Below are 20,421 nucleotides of genomic sequence, written 5' to 3' on the forward strand. Positions count from 1 at the left end.
TTTTCATTCTTCTTTCCTTTTTCTTTTTCATGGAAGTTTTGTTTGTGCTAACCATGCATTATCATTACATCACTCAAATCAATATTGAAATTGACAAATGAAAAAGGCCAATTGAGGTCCTCAAGCAGATCAAGCATTTTCACTTATCTAATAATAATCTGAGACTTTGTTAATATTTTCTAGCATGGGCAACAACTGACTTCAGCTTAGTTGCGAAAGTCACCAACACTCGTTAAGACACTCTTGCACTGCTTTAAGTTCTTGCAAGAGCACAAACCTCTCATACGGATCTATGGCCAGATTTGTGGCTGTAATAGCAAGTTCATGCAGATCGATATATGGATCTGCTGGAGGTAGGCTTGCTTAAAAGATTGAAGGGAAAGATTTAGATCTGATAACCTACCAGAAAATTACCGCAGGGAAAAGGGAGAAAAAGAAGATCGCAAAGATGAAGGAGAAAAGATCAACCGTGGGGGAAGAGAGGAGAGAGAAGAGATCGTGGGGAGGCTCACACACAGCTTTATCAAAAAAAAAATTCTATTTTATTCCAAAATCACATGCCGTTTGGGGGGGGGGGGGGGGATTGGTTACATATTTATAAGGAAATAAATAAAAGAAAATCTCCAAGATTAACTCAATTACAAAGACTTTCCTAAGTAGACAGCTAAAAACTCTAAATTTCCTAAATGAACTTGAAGACTAACAACTTAAGAATAAAATTTAAGATAAATCCCTATCCAACTATCACCAACATGGAACCAATAAAATAAAATAATAATTTCATGTAACCCCTTAATCCCCAACTTTGGACCTTATAATTCAGCCATTGTAGTAAATAGGCATAAAAATTAAACAGCCGTGTGTTTGAATGCTTGAATGATCAAAATCGATCACCCAGCCCCTTTATTTATAATAATCAGAATTACAACTACTCATTATGAAAGTAGAATGCCCCCCTTGCCTATTCCTATTAGGAATTCCTATTCCAACTAGGAATCCCAAATAGAGATCGGCTGAGGGAAAAAATACAGAAAAAGAAATAAAACTAAAAGATAAAACTAACAAAAATAAAGGACTAAATTACCCCTATCGGATAAAGTAGCCTATTTTAACACTCCCCCTCAAGTTGGAGCATAAATATCAACCATGCCCAACTTGATAAGAATAGGATGAAAAACCTTCCCACTTAAGCCTTTAGTGAACACATCAGCAAGCTGGTCCGCAGATTGCACAAAAGGGACACACACCAGTCCTCCTTCCAACTCTTTAATAAAATGCCTGTCAACCTCCACATGCTTGGTACGATCATGCTAAACAGGGTTGTGAGCAATGCTAATAGCAGCCTTGTTGTCACAATATAGCATCATGGGAAGATGAACAGGAGAACCGATATCTTGTAATAAACCTTTTGAGCCATAACATCTCACAAATATGTTGTGCTATAGCACGAAACTCAGCTTCAACACTAGACATTGCCACTACGTTCTGCTTTTTACTACGCCATGTAACAAGGTTACCACCAACAAATGAGCAATAGCCAGAAATGGACTTTCTATCAGAGGAACCAGCCCAATCTGCATCAGTATATGCTTCGACACGAAGATGGCCATTCGGAGACAAAAGAATTCATTTTCCCGGTGCTGACTTTAACTAACGAAGGATCCGGATAACAGCATCCATGTGAGAGGAATGCGGATCATGCATGAACTGACTAACCATACTTACAGATACTGCTATGTCAGGTCTTGTATGAGACAGATAAATGAGCTTTCCAACCAATCTTTGATAACGACCTTTGTCGACCAGTGTTCCCTCCTTTTCTTTAAGTCTGGTAGTAGCATCCATAGGTGTATCAGAAGGATGACACCCTAGCATCCCAGTCTCGGTCAATAAATCTAGGATGTACTTCCTTTGAGAAAGAAAGATGCCTTTAGAAGACCGAGCTACTTCTATCCCTAGAAAGTACTTTAGTTTTCTCAGATCCTTTATTTCAAACTCTTGCCCAAGGTAAGTCTTCAACTGGGTGATTTCATGATTGTTATTCCCGGTCACCACAATATCATCCACATAAACTATTAGGACGGTTACCTTTCCACCATTTTTCTTGATAAACAGGTGTTAACAAAACAGGAATTTCGTGAATGGCTTGAATGATCAATGAGATCAGTCAAGCTCTCTATTTATAATAATAATAATAATAAAAGAGATTACAAAGGGAAACACTGTTCACGACACTGTTCACATGAACAGTGTCACAACCCAAATTACAATCCTACCCTTATTCAAAAGTACATAAATAAAGCATAAATAGAAAACCAAAAATACCCTTATAATATCGGGTAACACATCTCAACACTCTCCCTCAAGTTGGGGCATAGATATCACACATGCCCAACTTGACTAGACTAGGATAAAACAACTTCCCACTCAACCCTTTAGTGAAGACATCAGCCAGTTGATCTCCAGACTTCACAAAAGGAATACAAATCTGCCCACTTTCTAACTTCTCCTTGATGAAGTGTCTATCAATCTCCACATGTTTGGTACGGTCATGCTGCATTGAATTGTGGGCAATGCTAATTGCTGCTTTGTTGTCATAGTACAACATCACTGGAAGATGAACAGAACCACGGATATCAAGGAGTAAACTCTGAAGCCATAGTAACTCACATATGCCCTGGGCTATAGCACGGAATTCAGCTTCAGCACTAGATCTTGCCACAACATTTTGCTTTTTACTCCACCATATGACTAGATTTCCTCCAACAAAAGTACAATAGCCGGAGGTAGATTTCTGTCGGGGTTACCACCCCAGTCCAAGATCGTGTAAGCCTCAATGCGAAGATGGTCATGAGGAGACAAAAGGATCCCCTTTCCTGAAGCTGACTTCAAGTAATGGAGAATACGAAGAACAGCAGCCATGTGAGTAGAATAAGGATCATGCATGAACTGGGTCACAAGACTCATAGCAATGGCAATATCTGGTCTGGTGTGGGAGAGATAAATCAGCTTGCCCACCAATCGTTGATATCTCGCCCTTATCAAAGTTCACCATCCTTCTCTTGCAGACGGGTAGTAGCTTCCAAGGGAGTGTCACAAGGATGACAACCAAGCAAACCAGTCTCGATAGTAAATCTAGAACATACTTTCTCTGGGAGAGAAAGATGCCTTTTGGAGAACGGGCAACTTCAATCCCAAGAAAATATCTTAGCTGTCCTAGATCTTTTATGTCAAATTCCCGTCCCAAGAAAGCCTTCAGGTGATAAACTTCATCTGTATCATTACCAGTCATAACTATATCATCAACATAAACTATGAGAAGAGTGACCTTTTCTCCCTTTCGCTTGATGAACAGAGTGTGATCAACATAACTCTGTTTGTATCCACAGGAGACCATGGCTTTATGAAACCTACCAAACCATGCCCGTGGAGATTGCTTCAACCCATAGAGTGCCCTTTTGAGCCTATAAACTTTCCCATAGGTCTTATCAGAGGAAAAACCCGGAGGAACATCCATATAAACCTCCTCTTCCAACTCCCCATGAAGAAGGCATTTTTTACATCCAACTGCTGTAGATCCCAGCCAAAGTTGACAGCACAAGACAGTAAGACCCGGATAGTGTTCAACTTCGCAAAAGGGGTAAATGTCTCCTGGTAGTCGATCCCATAAGTTTGAGTGAAGCCTCTGGCCACAAGCCTAGCTTTATATCTATCCACTGTTCCATCTGGCTTCTGCTTGACAACAAATACCCATTTGCACCCGACTGGTTTCTTACCCGAAGGAAGAACAACTAGCTCCCATGTCTCATTTTTAAGTAAGGCCGTCATTTCTTCCATCATAGCTACTTTCCACTTTGGATCTGCAATCGCCTCCTGCCATTTCTGAGGAATAGAAACAGAGGAAAGAGAAGAAACAAATGCACGATAGGATGGAGATAAAGCATCATAGGAAACAACATTGGAGATGGGGTGTTGGGTGCATGACCTTACGCCTTTACGAACAATGATAGGTAAGTTAAGGGAAGGATCCTTACCAGATGATGTAGTAAGGTCTGGATCTGGATCAAGAGCAGACGATTGTGGAGGTAGTATGGTGGTGGTGGTAGTCTCAACTTGTCCTGTGCGCTCCCGGGTATATACCTTATCAACAGGGATTTGACTAACTGGTCTATGCTCCCCCTGAATAGGAGCCACTATAGGAGCTGAAGTTACAGAGGGCTCCCCCTGAATAGAAGCCGGAAGAATAGCAGACACATCTTTAAAACCCTGATCCTGCTCCCCCTAAAGAGATGTCTGGGAATAATATGACAAGGACTCATGGAACACAATATCCATCGAGACAAAAGTACGACAAGAGGGTGGATGGTAACACTTGTATCCTTTCTGGGTCGTAGAATAGCCCAGAAAAATACACCGAATGCTCCGTGGATCAAATTTCCCATGAGGATGATGATTGCGGACATAGCAAACACAACCAAAAACTTTGGGGGGAACCACAAAGGAGGAGGAACCCTGGAGGAGATCAACGGGGGAACGACCATCAAGGACACGAGTAGGCACACTGTTGATGAGATAAGCAATGGTAAGAATGGCATCACCCCAAGAGTGAGAAGGAACCCGCCGCGCAAACATAATGGCCCGGCTACCTCAAGGAGATGTCTATTTTTCCTTTCAAGAACCCCATTCTGGGAGTGTGTCAACACAAACTAGTCCGATGGACAATACCACGCAGTACCAAATAAAGTCGAACCGACCCTCCACGTACATTTCCGCCATTATCACTACGTAAAATGCGCAAGGTGGCATTCAATTGGGTCTGAACCATACGATGAAATAACTGAAAACATCGGAAGACCTCACTTTTATGGCTCATGTACACCCAAGTGCATAGTTGTCACGGCGTCACGGCGTCACGGCGATCCAAGTTGGTGGAGGGGTGTCACGTCGATATATCGACATGTCGCCCGCCATGGCGTTGCCATTGCGAGCATGTCGACAATGTTTTAATTTTTATTTTCTCTATTTTTAATGGTTTAATAGATGTATACTCAAGCCATGTTTTATTTTTTCTCTATTGTTTCTCAAGTTTTAAGGATGGCAATCTTGTAATTAAGCAGAATCTAAGAAAGGGCATAAAAGGGTTTTGATTTAATGACTAAGGGTAAACTTGGAGGGATGTGTAAAGTATGGATAAAGGGGAATAAAAGAAGAGAAGGGTACTTTAGGAAAAAGGAAAAAATAAAGGTTTGTAATAACCCACGATCGGATTTATGGTTATCTTCAACCTGGGACGGAAAAAGGCAAAGTACAAAGGAGATAACTCCTTCAACTCTTCTCGGTCATAGTACTATATCTCGCGATATATCGGTATCTCGGGCCTACCGAGATATCCGAAATATCCGAGATATCGCGAATATTCCCGAAATATTGCATTTTTTCTCGCAATATTTCGGGGTCCATCTCGGGGTATTTGGCCGTATTTAGGCACGAAACTTCATGGACAGCCTTATTTAAGCTTAATAAACACATTTAAACCATAAAATTGTAAAAATGTGAATTCAAATTGGTGTTTTGGGCTTGCACCTTGATTGACATACGTCGCCGACCTTAATGTATAAATAGTTAAATACACATAGATTAATGAAATCACAACTTAAGTTACAAATTACAAGTGCTAAAGCGCTAATAGTAGTTCTTGTGCCTCCCTGGATCAATCCCACTCATGCCTCGCCGAGTCGACGTCCATTGCTCTCTGTTTGAATGACATATGTGGACCACGGTATAGAATCGGAGAAGAAACGAGTGTAGTCATCCACAAGTGTCACGTAAATGGAATCATCACGATCAGAGGTAACCTATCCTAGGATATAAACTAGGGTTACCAATCGATCCAAATCCGTGAAGAAGATGATCCATTGTGATATGATGTTGGCGCCGCACAAGAGGCGATGGCATTGGCTGCATGTATGGTAGTGAGGTTGGTATCTAGGTCCGCTAGGGTATGCAAAGATGTTATCTACAAAAAGATGATCGAGTATGTCCCCTCGACCTGGATGGTAGTCATAGTCCCCTACCCCACTAAACGCCCATATGATGATGATCCATATCCATATCCACCGTAAGGTTGTGATGCACCATAATCCGATGCCAATGGAGTGGCATGTAAGGCTAAAAGATGGGGCACGCCAATGTCAGGTCGGTCCTCCTCCCTATCACCCATACTCAAACCACCAACAGAGCTAGATAGGTTATCAATGTCCATGTGATCAGGTTGCATTGTGTTTGCCGACCCCTACGCTTCTGTTGATGTATGTAGGGGCCTCTCGAGGAGTGGGGGCGCGGGGCACGTGCTCCGTGGTCCGTATCTGTGTGGCATGATCAAACCGTGTCTCTCCAGTGAATCGGAGCGGGTCACAGTGCCGAATCCTGGGCCTCCTGGCCTACCACATAACGCCTCGCATGCCGTCATATTCTTCACCAAAGATCACCACCACCAACATCACCACCACCAAGATCACCATCACCACCACCATCACCATCATCACCATCATCATCATTCGAGGACTTAGACGATCTTCATCATCGGCCAACATTGCCACACCAATGGTGGAATGGTATGGTGAGGCTTCCTCGCATGTATCCGACCTCGCCGCCATATACTCGTCCACATCGACCAATCTGAAGTTATCATGGGGTCGGGCCTACCTCCCTCCTCATCCAAGACTGGCTCACCTCTATCCTCACCCAATCCACAATAGGGTCCTCATCGTCGAGTCAACTTGAAGATGTCAGGCTAGATCAATGGTGCCCCTCTGTCCCTCATGTCCCATGCGTATGTGTTGCGGTTTCAGCCTCAAGTCAGAGCACATACACTACGCCGATAACGTTGAGACCCCAATCTGTTGCGCCATACTTGGAGGTGGATGAGTGCGAAAGGTACTCAGCCTCCTCTCACAACCAGATTGCGAGAACATGTTTGGCAAGGACTTTAATGCTATTCTTCTTAAGTTTTCAGCCGATTCCCATACAACACCCACCATTCAAATCGTGCATTATAAGTTTACAACAAAAAAGACATGTGTCAAATGTTGTTTCAACTTTCAACTTTCAAATTTCAATACATATGTAATTTAAAACTTAAAAGAATTACCAAGATCACCACGTGCTCTGCCTTGTATCGCAGCCTCGTTCCAAAACTTCCCAATGCATCCCTAAATACCTTGATCTATACCCATGTGGAAAATTAGTAAGTACTTCTTCACTACTTATTTGAAAGCATCATAAGTTGAGTTTCCAAATGAACTCAGCTTCATTTGTTGCAAATTGCTTGTAGTGCGCCATCCGCTCCAACTTCTTCACTACTTGTTTTCAAAGATCAATAAGTTGAGTTTCCAACCCAAGCCTATTGTTATATTGATACTTAGGGTTGAAGTAGTATCTTGAAATATGACATATAGAATAGAGGTATTGTCAAATGCATAGGTAATTAGTAAATAATAATCTATGAATTAGTAAACATAAAACAAATTTACTCACCACCTTATGCGGTGGATGCATAAGTTGATTCTCCAATGAGCATTTATGATATCTAAGAAGTGTTTGCTACTGCGAGGACCCACACTATAGACACTATCTTTCATCCGATCCATTGAAGATATAGGACTGGCATGGTTGGGCCCTTCAGAGCGAGTCGCAACATGTAGAACTTGAATTACGGCTCTAAAACTTTCACCACTTTGCTTAGTTTGGTCCAGAAGTCCTCGGATGACATCGTTGTTTGTGCTTCCCTCCCATTTGCGATCTTGGAACCCTTCCATAAAACCACCTCGAAGCAAACATGCTTCTCACCGCCTTCTTTGTCTCAATGCTTTTGAGGCAATGTAGTTGGTGGCAAATCTTGTGATGCCAGGCCTAACCAAGTCACCCCCACATTTTTCCCTCGATAGATTGAGTGCATAGGAGTGGTTGTATACAAAGTTGGTGACTTGTCTTGCACTTTCAACCACGATCTTCACCAACTTTAACTTTCCCATATCTTTTAGCATTAAGTCAATGCAATGGGCTGCACAAGGAGTCCGAAGAGCCGGTACTTATTATTGTTCATCATCTTCTCACCGGCCGCGAAGTTACTTCCATTGTCTGTTACAATCTGGACAACATTCTCAATACCCACATCTTTTTCCACTACTTCCTTTAACAATCTGTAAATATATTTTGCATCCTTTATCTCTTTGGATGCATCCACATTTGAGGAACACTGTCCTCCCATCACAATAAATCGTGAAATTGATGATGGACTTTCTTAGAGGCCCAGTCCATCCATACGCCATTATAGTCACCCCATATGTCTCCCACATATTCTTCATCTCACTAATGTACTCATCAATCTCACTCTTTTGTTGAGGTAGATAAACATTCATTACCTCATAGGGGTGGGGCCCTTGAATCTGGCCCCCTGCAATGGTATCTATCATTGGTATCATAATGGGGGCCTTGTGCGATGTTCTTTGAGATGGTATGGTATAGCATCCACTTAGCTATTGATTCTTTAACCAATCCCTTCATCCCCTTCCGTGCTCCTTTGATTACTGGGTTGTTGCTTCCTTTCTTCTTATGCAATTTAGGATCGGATGTTGATGGTGATGCTGATGCTTGGTAGAGGTGTTGGGGTTGCCCTCGCTTTGTGATCTTTTAAAAGGATTCAAAGTTTTAGGACCTCCAGAACTCGCCGGCTCCTCCACTACCCCCTACTCTTTGTCTCTGTGATCATCTTGAAAACTTCCTCTACTCCTTGAAACAGTCCGCTAAAATCCCTAGCCTCCTCTGCTTGTTTGTATGTCATCAGATGCTATGCAATGTCATCATCGAGGAGGAGGAGGAGTCATCATCATCATCATTGTATCGTCTTCCTCCTCCCATCGAACTCCTCACTGTATCCTCAAGTTGTTCTCTTATCCTTTGCTTGTCGCCCTTCCTCTTCTTTCTTCCCCTCAAACTATCACCAATCTCCTGGCTACTTGTAGGGGACCATATACAACCTACAACATCTTTAGATCCTCGGTGGATGTTGTTTAAGTCTCTTGGACCCACCTCCCATAAATTGCATGTGACAATAATTACATATAGATTTTCTCTTATCCCCATCAATGGGAGTACCATGTAACCATGCAATGTCACCCCTATCTTTGGCTGGTTGGTCTCTCTTGTTCCCTCTGTTCTCTTTGTTCCGTCCGCCCCCTTTGTTGACTACTTTCCCCCCCTTTTGCTTGCCCCTCGCACGTTGTCTATCACGATCCGCCATAATGATACTTGTTTCTTTGCAATGTAAGTAACACAAATAATTAAAAAACTTAATGTAGATGCACTTCAATTGACACTTTTAGATTACTAATACACTTGTATAGTTATTTAATATTTTTCTCCTAACCCTTATATTTTTCACAAAATTAAAACCAATTTTTTATATATAATGTTAATATAAGTATTGACCTAACACAACAAAACTATGAATTAGTAAACATAATATACATGTAATGCATCTCAAAACATATAGAAATAACTTTCATATTTTTTTCATTATTTTTTAAACTTAAAACTCATATTTTTTCCTTATTTATTTCTGTTTTTTTAATTTTTTATATATTTTTCTTAATTTTCGAAAATTAAAAGAATTATTTAAGAGCGAGAAAAATAAATCCGACCTTTGTGAAGCCGTAGATCGGCCATTGGTGTCTAACATATATTTAATTCATTACCATCTAAGTCATATTACCCCTAATTATTTCCTATTTTAGTTGTAGGAAAATGAATTTTTAAAACCAGAAAAAAATAAAAAAATACATATGGGAAAAAATTTCGACACCGTGATGTAGATCGGCCTCCGGTGTCAACATATATTAATATCATCAACATCCAACAACATTTGTACAAAGTTTTTTAAAAAAAATAGTTTTAGAGAAATATAATTTACCTTAAATAATGAAAATAGGCTTGGATGATGAGCTTAGATGACCCTCGAAGCGTCTTCCGTGACAAGGAGCTTAATGAGGCTTGGAAGGGAGGAAGAAGAGAAAATTTCATTTTCAGCAGCTCTCGGTCGAAATATCGACCAAGAGCTGCAAATATGAAATTTATAAGGATTTTGAATGTGACGCTATTGTCGCTTTACAATATCTCGCGATATATCGTGATATCTCGCGATATATACGTGAGTTCCACGATATATCGTCGAAATATCTCGATATATCGGCAGTTATTGTACTTTTTTATTCGACCTTGTTTCGTATCTCGGTCATGTCGAGATTCACGAAATATCGCGATATATCGCCGATATTTCGCGAGATTTTATACCATGTTCTCGGTCCAGTCTAAACCTTCAAGCAAAGCATCGCCACATCATGTTCTATCAATTCCAGCAAGAACTCATCATAGAAATCAACTAAGCAAGGAGTATTTAATTCCTGGAATCAAATCTGGCGACTTCTTAGTTGCAAAACAGAGACAGAGAGACAGGAAGAAGAAATCGAAGAGGGAAAGAGAGACAGGAAGAAGAAATCGAAGAGGGAAAGAGAGATAGGAAGAAGAAATCAAGCAGGACGCCATGGCGTAGGTCGCCATGCAGGCTTCTCCAGCGCCAGGACGCCATGGCGACGCCATAACAACTATGCCCAAGTGGCACGAGTATAACAATCAAGAAACGAGATAAACCATCGATGACCAAAAAGGGAAGTACAACGGGCAGAGCCCCACACATCAGAATGAACCAAAGCAAAAGGAAACTCACTTCTTTTATTTAAGGAAGAATAACTGGAACGAGTCTGTTTGGCCAAAACACAAGCCTCACATAAAAACTCATTCCTATTACAATGCTTAATCAAGCTTGGAAACAAAAGGAACAAAGTACTAAGGGATGGATGACCAAGTCGCGAGCCTAGAGATGAAGGTCGGGGACGAGGTGGATGTAAATGATGAGTCAGAGAGGAAGCCGAATGCAAAGTAGGAAGGCTGACCCGGGTCAAGTAGAGACCACCCTGCATCTTACCACCCCCAATCGTGCGCCCCGTCTCCAGATCCTGTATGACACAATGAGAAGGGAAAAAAGTCAGTTTGCAGTTCAGATCTCTAGTTAGACTACTAATAGAGAGAAGGTTGGTAGAAAAGGACGGAACATGCAAAACAGATTTTAATGAAAGGGTAGGTGAGCAGCGTATGGAACCCTTCCCATTAATAGGAGAAAGGGAACCATTAGCTACTCGATCATTGTCTTTGCCAGGAGATGGAGAATAAAGATGAAATACATGGGAGGAGCCAGTCATGTGGTCAATGGCACCGGAATCTATAATCTAAGGACTGGATACAGCCGATGCACACAGACTACTGACTGGAGTACCTGAGGCAAAATTAGAACCAGGAGGGGCAGCAGGTGTAGATGCCGTAGTGGAGGCAGTGGAAGAGGCCTGTAGCATGCGACGGAAAGCTAGGAGCTCATCCTGAGTAAGCCCAATGTCAGATGAAGGGGCAGCAGCAGTAGTAGTAGGAGAATCAGCCATATGAGCCTTAGGCTTAAACTTCCCACTAGCTTTCTTTTCCTCAAAATCAGCAGGCTTCCCATAGAGCTTCCTACACTGAGCCTTAGTATGATAGAGCCTGTTACAGTGTTCACACTTGACAGGACCTTTAGGGACAGCAGTACCACCATCAGTAGTGGTAAGAGAAGGAGTACTGGAAGTAACTTGCAAGGCGGAGCGATCAACAATAGAGGAATGCAGCATAGCAGCCCGACGAGATTCCTCATTATGAACCAAGGCAAAGGCCTGCTCTAGGGATGGAAAAGGGGACTGCCCAAGTACTTGCACCCGAATAGGATCAAACTCCATATTTAGTCTAGCCAAAAAATCATAGACACGTATTTTGTCAACGTGTTTGCGATAGGCAGCGGATCGATGCGTGAAAGGACGATAGTCGGAGTAATGATCCAATTGCTGCCACATGTTCTTGAGGGCAGCATAGTATTTGGAGACAGAGAGCTCCTGTTGAGTAGTGGCATTAGCCTTCTTTCTAATCTCATAGACCTGTGCATCATTCCCCGTGCGACCATAAGTCTCTTTGGCACCATTTCAGATACTATGGGCAGTGTCCAGTAGAAGAAAATTGTCTCAGATATCCCCTTGCATAGAATGGATCAAGTAGGACATCACCATCGCATCATTCGATAACCACTTGTTGAGCTGAGAACCCTCTTCCACTGGTTTAGTTGTTGTCCCAAGAAGATGGCCAGTGAGGCCACGGCCAGCTACTGTCAAATAGGTAGATCGAGACCACTTCAGGTAGTTAGAGCCATCAAGTTTGATTGGGGCAGCAAGGGGAAGAAAATCAGTCCGGGGCTGGCCATCAATGCTAGAAGAGGCCGAAGAAGAATCTGAACCAGTCATTGCAGCAGGTAACCAATCTTCAATGAAGCAGCAAACAACCAAAAAATATCCAAAAAAATTCTGGAATCGACCCCCAATAGAAAAGGGCTGTATTGGAGCAAAAAATCTCAGATATGTAGGCTGGGAATGATGTTGAATGAAGGCAGCAAGGGAGCCAATCAGATGCAGCAGGAACCAGCAGCCCAACCCCAAGATCGATTAATATCAGGGTTTTGAAAAAAACCCCTGAGAAGAGAGATCGATAAGGGGCTGGGGTCTTCAACCAATCTGATGAAGTGAATAGGGGCTGAGAACAATATCAAATAAAGATCCCACAATAGAAGATGCAGGCGAAACAAATGTAGAGGCCTAATCTCCAAAAAAAATAGGAATCTTCAAATCGCAGACAGTGCTTCAGCTCCACTCGATCCAAAAAAGAGGCATAAAAAAGGAGGTATATTGGGGCAGCAGCTAGATCATTACGATCACCTCAGTAGTGCTGCCCTAATGGGAGAAGAACCAAAAGAAAGGAAGAAAGAAGAAGGGAAGAAGCTCGATGGAGGGAAGGAGAAAAAAATCAAAGGGAGGGAGGTGGGTTTTGAAAACCTAGATCAGAGTGTATTTGGCTCTGATGCCATGTTAACAAAACAGGAATTTCGTGAATGGCTTGAATGATCAATGAGATCAGTCAAGCTCTCTATTTATAATAATAATAATAAAAGAGATTACAAAGGGAAACATTGTTCACGATACTATTCATGACACTGTTCAGGATACTGTTCACATGGACAGTATCACAACCTAAATTACAATCCTACCCTTATTCAAAAGTACATAAATAAAGCATAAATAAAAAACCAAAAATACCTTTATAATATCGGGTAACACATCTCAACAATAGGGTATGATCAGCATTGCTCTGCTTATAACCCGCAGAGACCATTGCCTTGTGAAATCGTCCAAACCAAGCACGGGGGGACTGTTTCAACCCATATAAAGCACGCTTCAATTTACAAACTTTCCGCTAGTTTTATCACAAGAGAAACCTGGTGGAATGTCCATATACACTTCCTCGTCAAGTTCTCAATGGAGGAAGGCATTCTTCACATCTAATTGTTGTAACTCCCAGCCCAAATTCACTGCACAAGAAAGTAGCACTCTGACGGTGTTTAGTTTCGCAACTGGTGCAAAAGTCTCCTGATAATCGATCCCATAAGTCTGAGTAAATCCTTTTGCAACCAAACGTACTTTGTATCGATCCACAATGTCATCTACCTTCTGTTTTACCACAAACACCCACTTACATCCAACTGGTTTCTTTCCTGGAGGAAGAACCACAAGTTCCCATGTATCATTCTTTTTTAAGGCTTGCATTTCTTCCATCATTGCTGCTTTCCACTTTCCATCTGTAAAAGCTTCTTACCAATTTTGGGGAATACGAACAGAAGAAAGAGAAGAGACAAATGTACGAAAGGATGGAGAAAGGGAGTCATAAGAGACTACATGAGAAATGGGAAGCTGGGTACAAGCCCAAATACCTTTACGATGAGCAATAGGTAAATCAGGAGAAGATCTGTTACCTGGCGATTGATCTGGTTCCAGGGCCGACAACTGTGGTGGTGCTGGTGCTGCAGTGGATGGGAGCTGCTTGTATTTGAAATGTCCCTTGTAATAGGTTTTGAGATTAGAGTCGATGATTTTCTTCTGAAATTCCCTAATGGTTTGTTGGACTGGAGTCATCTCCCCCTGAAGGGAATTGTCACCAATAGGATTTTCAGCATCATCTAAGTTCTCCCCCTGGGGAAAATCCTGTTGGGGACCAGCAAAGGCATCGTCTAAGTTCTCCCCTGGGGAAAATCCTGTTGGGCACCAGCAGAGGGAAGAGGGGTGGAAGCAATAGTCGGTTGAGGGGTGAGAACAATAGGTGGTTGGGCCTGGGTCTGGGTCTGTACCGGAAGGTCAACCATCACATCTTCACTGAAAGTCTCCCCCTGAAGAGGTGTGGATTGATAATAGGAGTGAGTTTTATGAAAGACAACATCCATACTGGTGAAGGTACAACGTGTAGGAGGATGGTAACACTTATATCCCTTTTGGGATGGAGAATATCCCAAGAAAATACAACGGACCCCACGGGGTTCGAGCTTGCCAGGAGAGCGGGTATCCCGAACATAACAGACACAACCAAAAACTTTAGGTTGGACGACAAAGGAGGAAGAACCCTGCAGTAAAGAAGTAGGGGTGTCAGAGTCAAGGACTCGGGTAGGGAGCCTATTGATGAGATAGGCAGCAGTCAGGACAGCATCTCCCCAATATTGGGAAGGGACAGAATGGGCAAACATAAGAGCCCGAGTCACCTCAAGGAGGTAGTAGTTTTTCCTTTCAGCCACACCATTTTGAGCTGGGGTATCGACACAACTGGTTTGGTGGAGTATACCATGAGCAACAAGGTAGTGTTGGAACTGACCATCCATGTATTCTTTACCATTATCACTCCGCAATATCTTGAGAGTAGCATTGTATTGGGTTTGAATCATCTTATGAAAATTTTGAAAACAAGAAAAAACTTCACTTTTGTTGTGCATTAAATAGACCCACGTACTCCTAGAATAACAATCAATAAAAGAAACAAACCAACGATGGCCTTTGAGAGATGGTTTCCGGCTAGGACCCCAAACATCAGAATGAATAAGATTAAAAGGAGAAGAACTTCTTTTATTAGAAATGGAATAAGTAGACCAATGTTGTTTAGCCAAAACACAGGCTTCACAAAAAAATTCGTTTCTATGACATTCTTTAGCTAATGCTGGAAATAAAAGGGATAATGTTCCTAAAGGGGGGTGACCTAGTCTGTTATGCAATTGTTGAAGTTCAGAAGAAACTAACGCACTTTGATGTATAGGAGAAGCCAAAGGTGGTGGTGAAGTAGGACTCCCATTATCGAGCAGGTACAATCCACCATGCATCTTACCACATCCAATTGTCGCCCCCGTTGCCAGATCCTGAAACACACAGTGAGAAGGAAAAAAAATTACTTTGCAATTTAAATCACAAGTAAGACTACTGATGGAAAAAAGATTAGTGGTAAATTTAGGACTATGTAAAACAGAGGATAAAGGTAAGGAAGGAGTGCAACTGATAGAGCCCTTCCCAGAGATAGAAGAGAGAGAGCCATCAACCACCCATACTTTATTTTTACCAGATGTAGGAGAGTAACGAGTAAAGAGGCTGGAGGATCCAGTCATATGATCAGTGGCACCGGAGTCTATGATCCAGAGAGAGGAGACTACCGATGCACAATGACCAGCAAAAGAAACACCTGAGTGGGCTAAATGTGAACCTGGAGGCGTGGAAGAACTGGCTGTAGTAGAAGTAGTAGAAGTAGCAGAAGCCTGTAACATACGACGAAAAGCCTGAAGTTCATCCTTGGACAGTCCAGTGTCAGTAGGAGGAGCAGGAGTGACAGCCTCAGTATGATTAGCTTTGTTTTTCGATTTTCGAGCAGCACGTTTAGCATCAAAGTCGGCTGGTTTACCATGTATCTTCCAACAGGTGGCCTTAGTATGCCATAATTTGCCACAATGCTCATATTTAACTGCTGGTTTCTCAGATTTAGAAGTGTCAGCAACCGAAGGAGTAGAACCAACCCCAGTATGCAAGGTTGATCGATCAGGAAGTGTAGTGTTAAGCATAGCAGTTCTTCGGCGATCTTCACTATTAACCAAAGCATAGGACTGTTCCAGAGTAGGGAAAGGATCCTTGCCTAGAATCTGAACCCTAATTGGGTCGTATTCCACATTAAGGCCAGCCAAAAAATCATAAACCCTAATTTTATCAACATGCTTTCTGTAGGCAGCAATGTCAGTGGCATTAGTGGGCTGATAATCAGAGTAATGATCAATTTCTTGCCAGCACTTGCGGAGTTCAGCATAGTATTGAGGGATGGATAAATCATTCTGCTTGGTATCATGGATTTTTTTTCTTAATTCATATATCTGAGCATCATTCCCTACCTGTGAATAGGTGTCTTTGGCAGCCTTCCATATCTGGGCAGCAGTGTCTAGGAGAAGGTCGCCCGGTGCAATTGAAGGATGCATAGAATGAATAAGATATGACATAACCATGGAGTCAGTAGATAACCATTTAGTCAGGGCAGCTCCTTCTTCAATAGGGATGGGAGTAGTGCCTGTAAGGTGTCCTGTGTAGCCTCGGCCAGCAATAGTAAGGTAAGTGGATCTGGACCACATTAGATAATTTGTCCCATCTAGTTTGGTGGGAGAAGCAAAAGGAAGATACTCTGGTCGAGAAGATCCATCAGAGTCAGCTGTAGTGATGTCAGACATCATGTAAGTGCACGGGTTTTTAAATTCCCACAAATTTAACCCTCAGAAGTGGTTCAAACTAGGATCGCATGCCTTGCAGGTGGTGGGGAATAAGCCCTCAAAAAAACAGCAACTTCTGATGATAAAATAAGAAACCCTAAATTTTAAAAAATTTAGGAATAGCTGAAAGTAAAGGAATCGCAGGTTTGAATCTGATGTTGTTTGGATTCAAAGCTGCAATCTGAAAGTAGGTAAGGTGTAGATCAATAAGGGCAGGGATCAATCTCCAAAAATAACACAGAAATCCAGCTTGAAAAAGGCAGCAGCTCGATCTCCAAGGTTTGGAGGAAACCTGCGGCAGATTCTGATCTCACCCAGGTTTGAATGATCTTTAGTGAGGTGTCATTGAGGGCAGCAGCTAAATCTCCATTGGATCACCTCAAAGTTGCTGCCCTAAATGATATAGAGAGTCCGAGAGTGGTGGAGAAGAAGAAAACCAGAAGCCGAGAGAGAGAGAGAGAGAGAAGAAAAAACAAAAAAATCGAGGGGGCTGCTCTTCAGATCAGAGGTGGCTTTGATACCATGTAAACAGCCCTGTGTTTGAATGCTTGAATGACCAAAATCGATCACCCAGCCCCTTTATTTATAATAATCAGAATTACAACTACTCATAATGAAAGTAGGAATGCCTCCCTTGCCTATTCCTATTAGGAATTCCTATTCCAACTAAATCCCAAATAGAGATCGGCTGAAGGGAAAAAATACAGAAAAAGAAATAAAACTAAAAGATAAAACTAAAGGACTAAATTACCCCTATCGGGTAAAGTAGCCTATTTTAACAATGTCAAACCCAACCTAGAACTAAATCCTGGCCCAAAATTTAAACCCACCCTTAAACTGAGCCTGCATTATTCCTTCTCCAAATAGTACCTTAGGCCCTTTATCGCTGTCTAATAATTAAACCATACTCCCCCTCTCAACCATTTTGTTAGAAATGATCTATTACAAAACATTTCTGAATTTCTTAATAAAAAACATATGGCATGCTATTTTCTTATTTGATGATAACTATCAATAAATTATTAAGTATTGGTTAGAAATATGCTGGGAGCTGAACCAACTAACCCATGCTGCATTTGCTAAAAGGAATAGCAGTAGCAGGGCCTAGTGGCAATCAAGATAAAAGAAATATGGAATTTGGTATGCTAAAGGAATATTCATTGAAGTGGATGCTCAATGAGATGGAAAGCCAGGAACAGCTACTTCTCCTCCAGATATCGTTTGGGTCAAAGGAACTTCTATTAAAATTCAAATTTTGTTGTTCACTGCTGCAAAAGTCACTGTACTCATGATTTACCAACTCATTTCAAGAAGCCATTGTCTTCCTAATGTATGCAAGTTGCATCTGGGTGAATTGGTTGACCATTTTTTATTTCATTACCCATGTGTTTTGAACTACAAAGAGCTGTTTCTTATGAATAGGCTGAACTAGGTAGTGAATAACTCTCTAACCTACCATGAAGCTAGACAGTCAGAAATTTAGTGGAACAGCTGGAAATTGTGGTTTTGGCAGCCATAGTTGTCAAGACGCCACCACAAGGGTAGCCTTGATGCCCAAGGTGACTATTTGCCTTATGTTTTAAGGATCCCAGATCCAAAAGATGGAGGAAATATACCTGGAATATGTTACTCTACTTGGAGGCCTTGGAGCCTTGACAATTATGCTGGCGGCTGTCTTGTAATCTATTTCATTAGAAAGAAAAAACATTGCCTTTGGAAATCATGAAATATAGCATAAGCAAGTTGGTTAATCAAGCCATTCTATGATGTAGAAGAACAAGTAATATATAATAAGAACCCTCCTAGAGTGGGGTCAGAGAGTCTGGCAGATATGCACCAACCATCATAAACTTGCCTAATATAATTTCAGGCCATGTTCTTCTCCTACAGTTGGTATGAGTATTTGCAAATGGGATAAATACTTTAGAGGATCTTTAAGGCAGCCACAATAACCAAAACTAGCAAAGAATAGAAGAAACACATACGTACACAATAAACAACTGGAGGGAGAATACACTATCCCTTTGGAGTATGGACCACCCAATTGAAGACTTCCTAGAGAGTTTCAGTGCATACCTCCATCAGTCTTCTTAGTCACACCATCCTTCGGTGCAATGTCGGATTGAGTTTCTGCTGAAAGCACTGTTGCTTGTACAAACGTCACATTGACATTGTGCATATCTTTATGAAATTCCCCAGCTGAAACCTTAATTTTCTCATTCACATGAGATTCTTTGATGGTTACAAATTTTGAAGATGGAACTGAAATAGTGTTACCATCTGCAAATGCTTCTCAAATAACACCAAAAAAATTAAATTGTTAAATTAAATATCAGGCATTTTATCAAGAAAAACTGCAGACTTGAGAAGCGAAGGAATTTAGGGAAAAAGAAAAGAGGACCCAATACCCTTATAGCAGGTGAAAACCATGACAATCAGCACCAACAATCGCTGATCAGCATTGGTCCTGATTAATGTGTCGACCTCCACATCAAAATTGAAATTGATGAAAGAAGATTAAAGCCAATCCAGGACCTTAAGCCGATCAAGCTTCTTTACTACACCGTACATCACATCATAAATCTAATACAATAATGCTAAGATTATGTCCAATTCAGCATCTCAAAACCTACTTTATAATGATGTAGGCCTCTCCTTTCATAAAAACATTTTGGAGGTTTTCTTTGGGGAAAGAACCCAATATAATTCTGGTTGTAGGTGTGAAGTCATTAATTTTGGCGAGGACTTCGAAAAAACATGGGATAATTTGGAAATAATGGAACATTTTTAGATGCCAAAGAGCAATTGATGGTCCACAATAGCCTTTGCCCGCATCACGAAACAAGTCATTACTGGGAAAGGACAATCTCAGAGGTGACCTATACATGTAAACTCAGAATCTTGGCTACCTTTGCTGATCTTTTCCGTTGTACCATCTTGTTTCATTCCAAAATCAGTTTTCACTTCTTCAATGAATACAGAAGTTGACTTTTCATTCAGGGAGAAGCAAGAAATATCCTCAACCTGCTCAATTCCTGTGCCTGCACCATTCACAGGCTTGGAACAGCCTGTAGACGTTGAGATAAAATGTACCTTAGTTCAGCCTGGCACCTCTAATCACAAACTTCATTACCTTAAGAAAAGAAAGTAGAAAGCAGGAGTGCAAAAGAGAGATACTAGGTGAGGGAAGTAGGGAACACCTTGATTTGAAAGATTATCCATTTGTTGCCTGGGTAGAGTTTCAGGCAAATATTCTGACTCTCTCAATGCTTCAGCAGTTTCTTCAACATGATGAGTTGTAACCTCCACTGAATCAACATATCCAACAACAGATGAATTAAGGAACATAAGCATGACATCAGTCAAAACCATGTGGATGTTAACCATATATCTCTAAACCTTGAAATACAGACACTGAGACCTAATGATGCAGCCTGCAGGAAGTTAAATTACTCCCTGCAGATCACTCTCTAAAGAAAATGATTACTTATAAAGTAAGAAAAGGGGAAAAACTGCCTTTGAAGATTTAGTACAAAAAGAGGGCATCTGCCAGCATTGCTGCAACATGAAATACCTATAAGCAGTAACAAGAAGAACTTGTTACTGGTTACTACATCTCATGCAGGATT

At 41.5% G+C, this 20,421-nt stretch overlaps 1 protein-coding gene across 1 annotated transcript in view; it reads right to left on the minus strand.

Moving 5' to 3' along the window:
• Positions 1–20,421, minus strand: part of LOC122666925 (membrane protein of ER body-like protein) — a 46,707-nt gene that overhangs the window by 20,388 nt on the left and 5,898 nt on the right. Inside the window, exons 3-4 of the mRNA XM_043863038.1 lie at positions 19,993–20,100; positions 19,702–19,860 (exon numbers count right to left, since the gene is read on the minus strand). Coding sequence (XP_043718973.1) covers positions 19,702–19,860; positions 19,993–20,100 — 267 coding nt within the window. The remainder of the gene's footprint in view (positions 1–19,701; positions 19,861–19,992; positions 20,101–20,421) is intronic.

The sequence above is a fragment of the Telopea speciosissima genome, chromosome 7 (genome assembly GCF_018873765.1).
Source record: "Telopea speciosissima isolate NSW1024214 ecotype Mountain lineage chromosome 7, Tspe_v1, whole genome shotgun sequence".
Classification (NCBI taxonomy): Eukaryota; Viridiplantae; Streptophyta; class Magnoliopsida; order Proteales; family Proteaceae; genus Telopea; species Telopea speciosissima.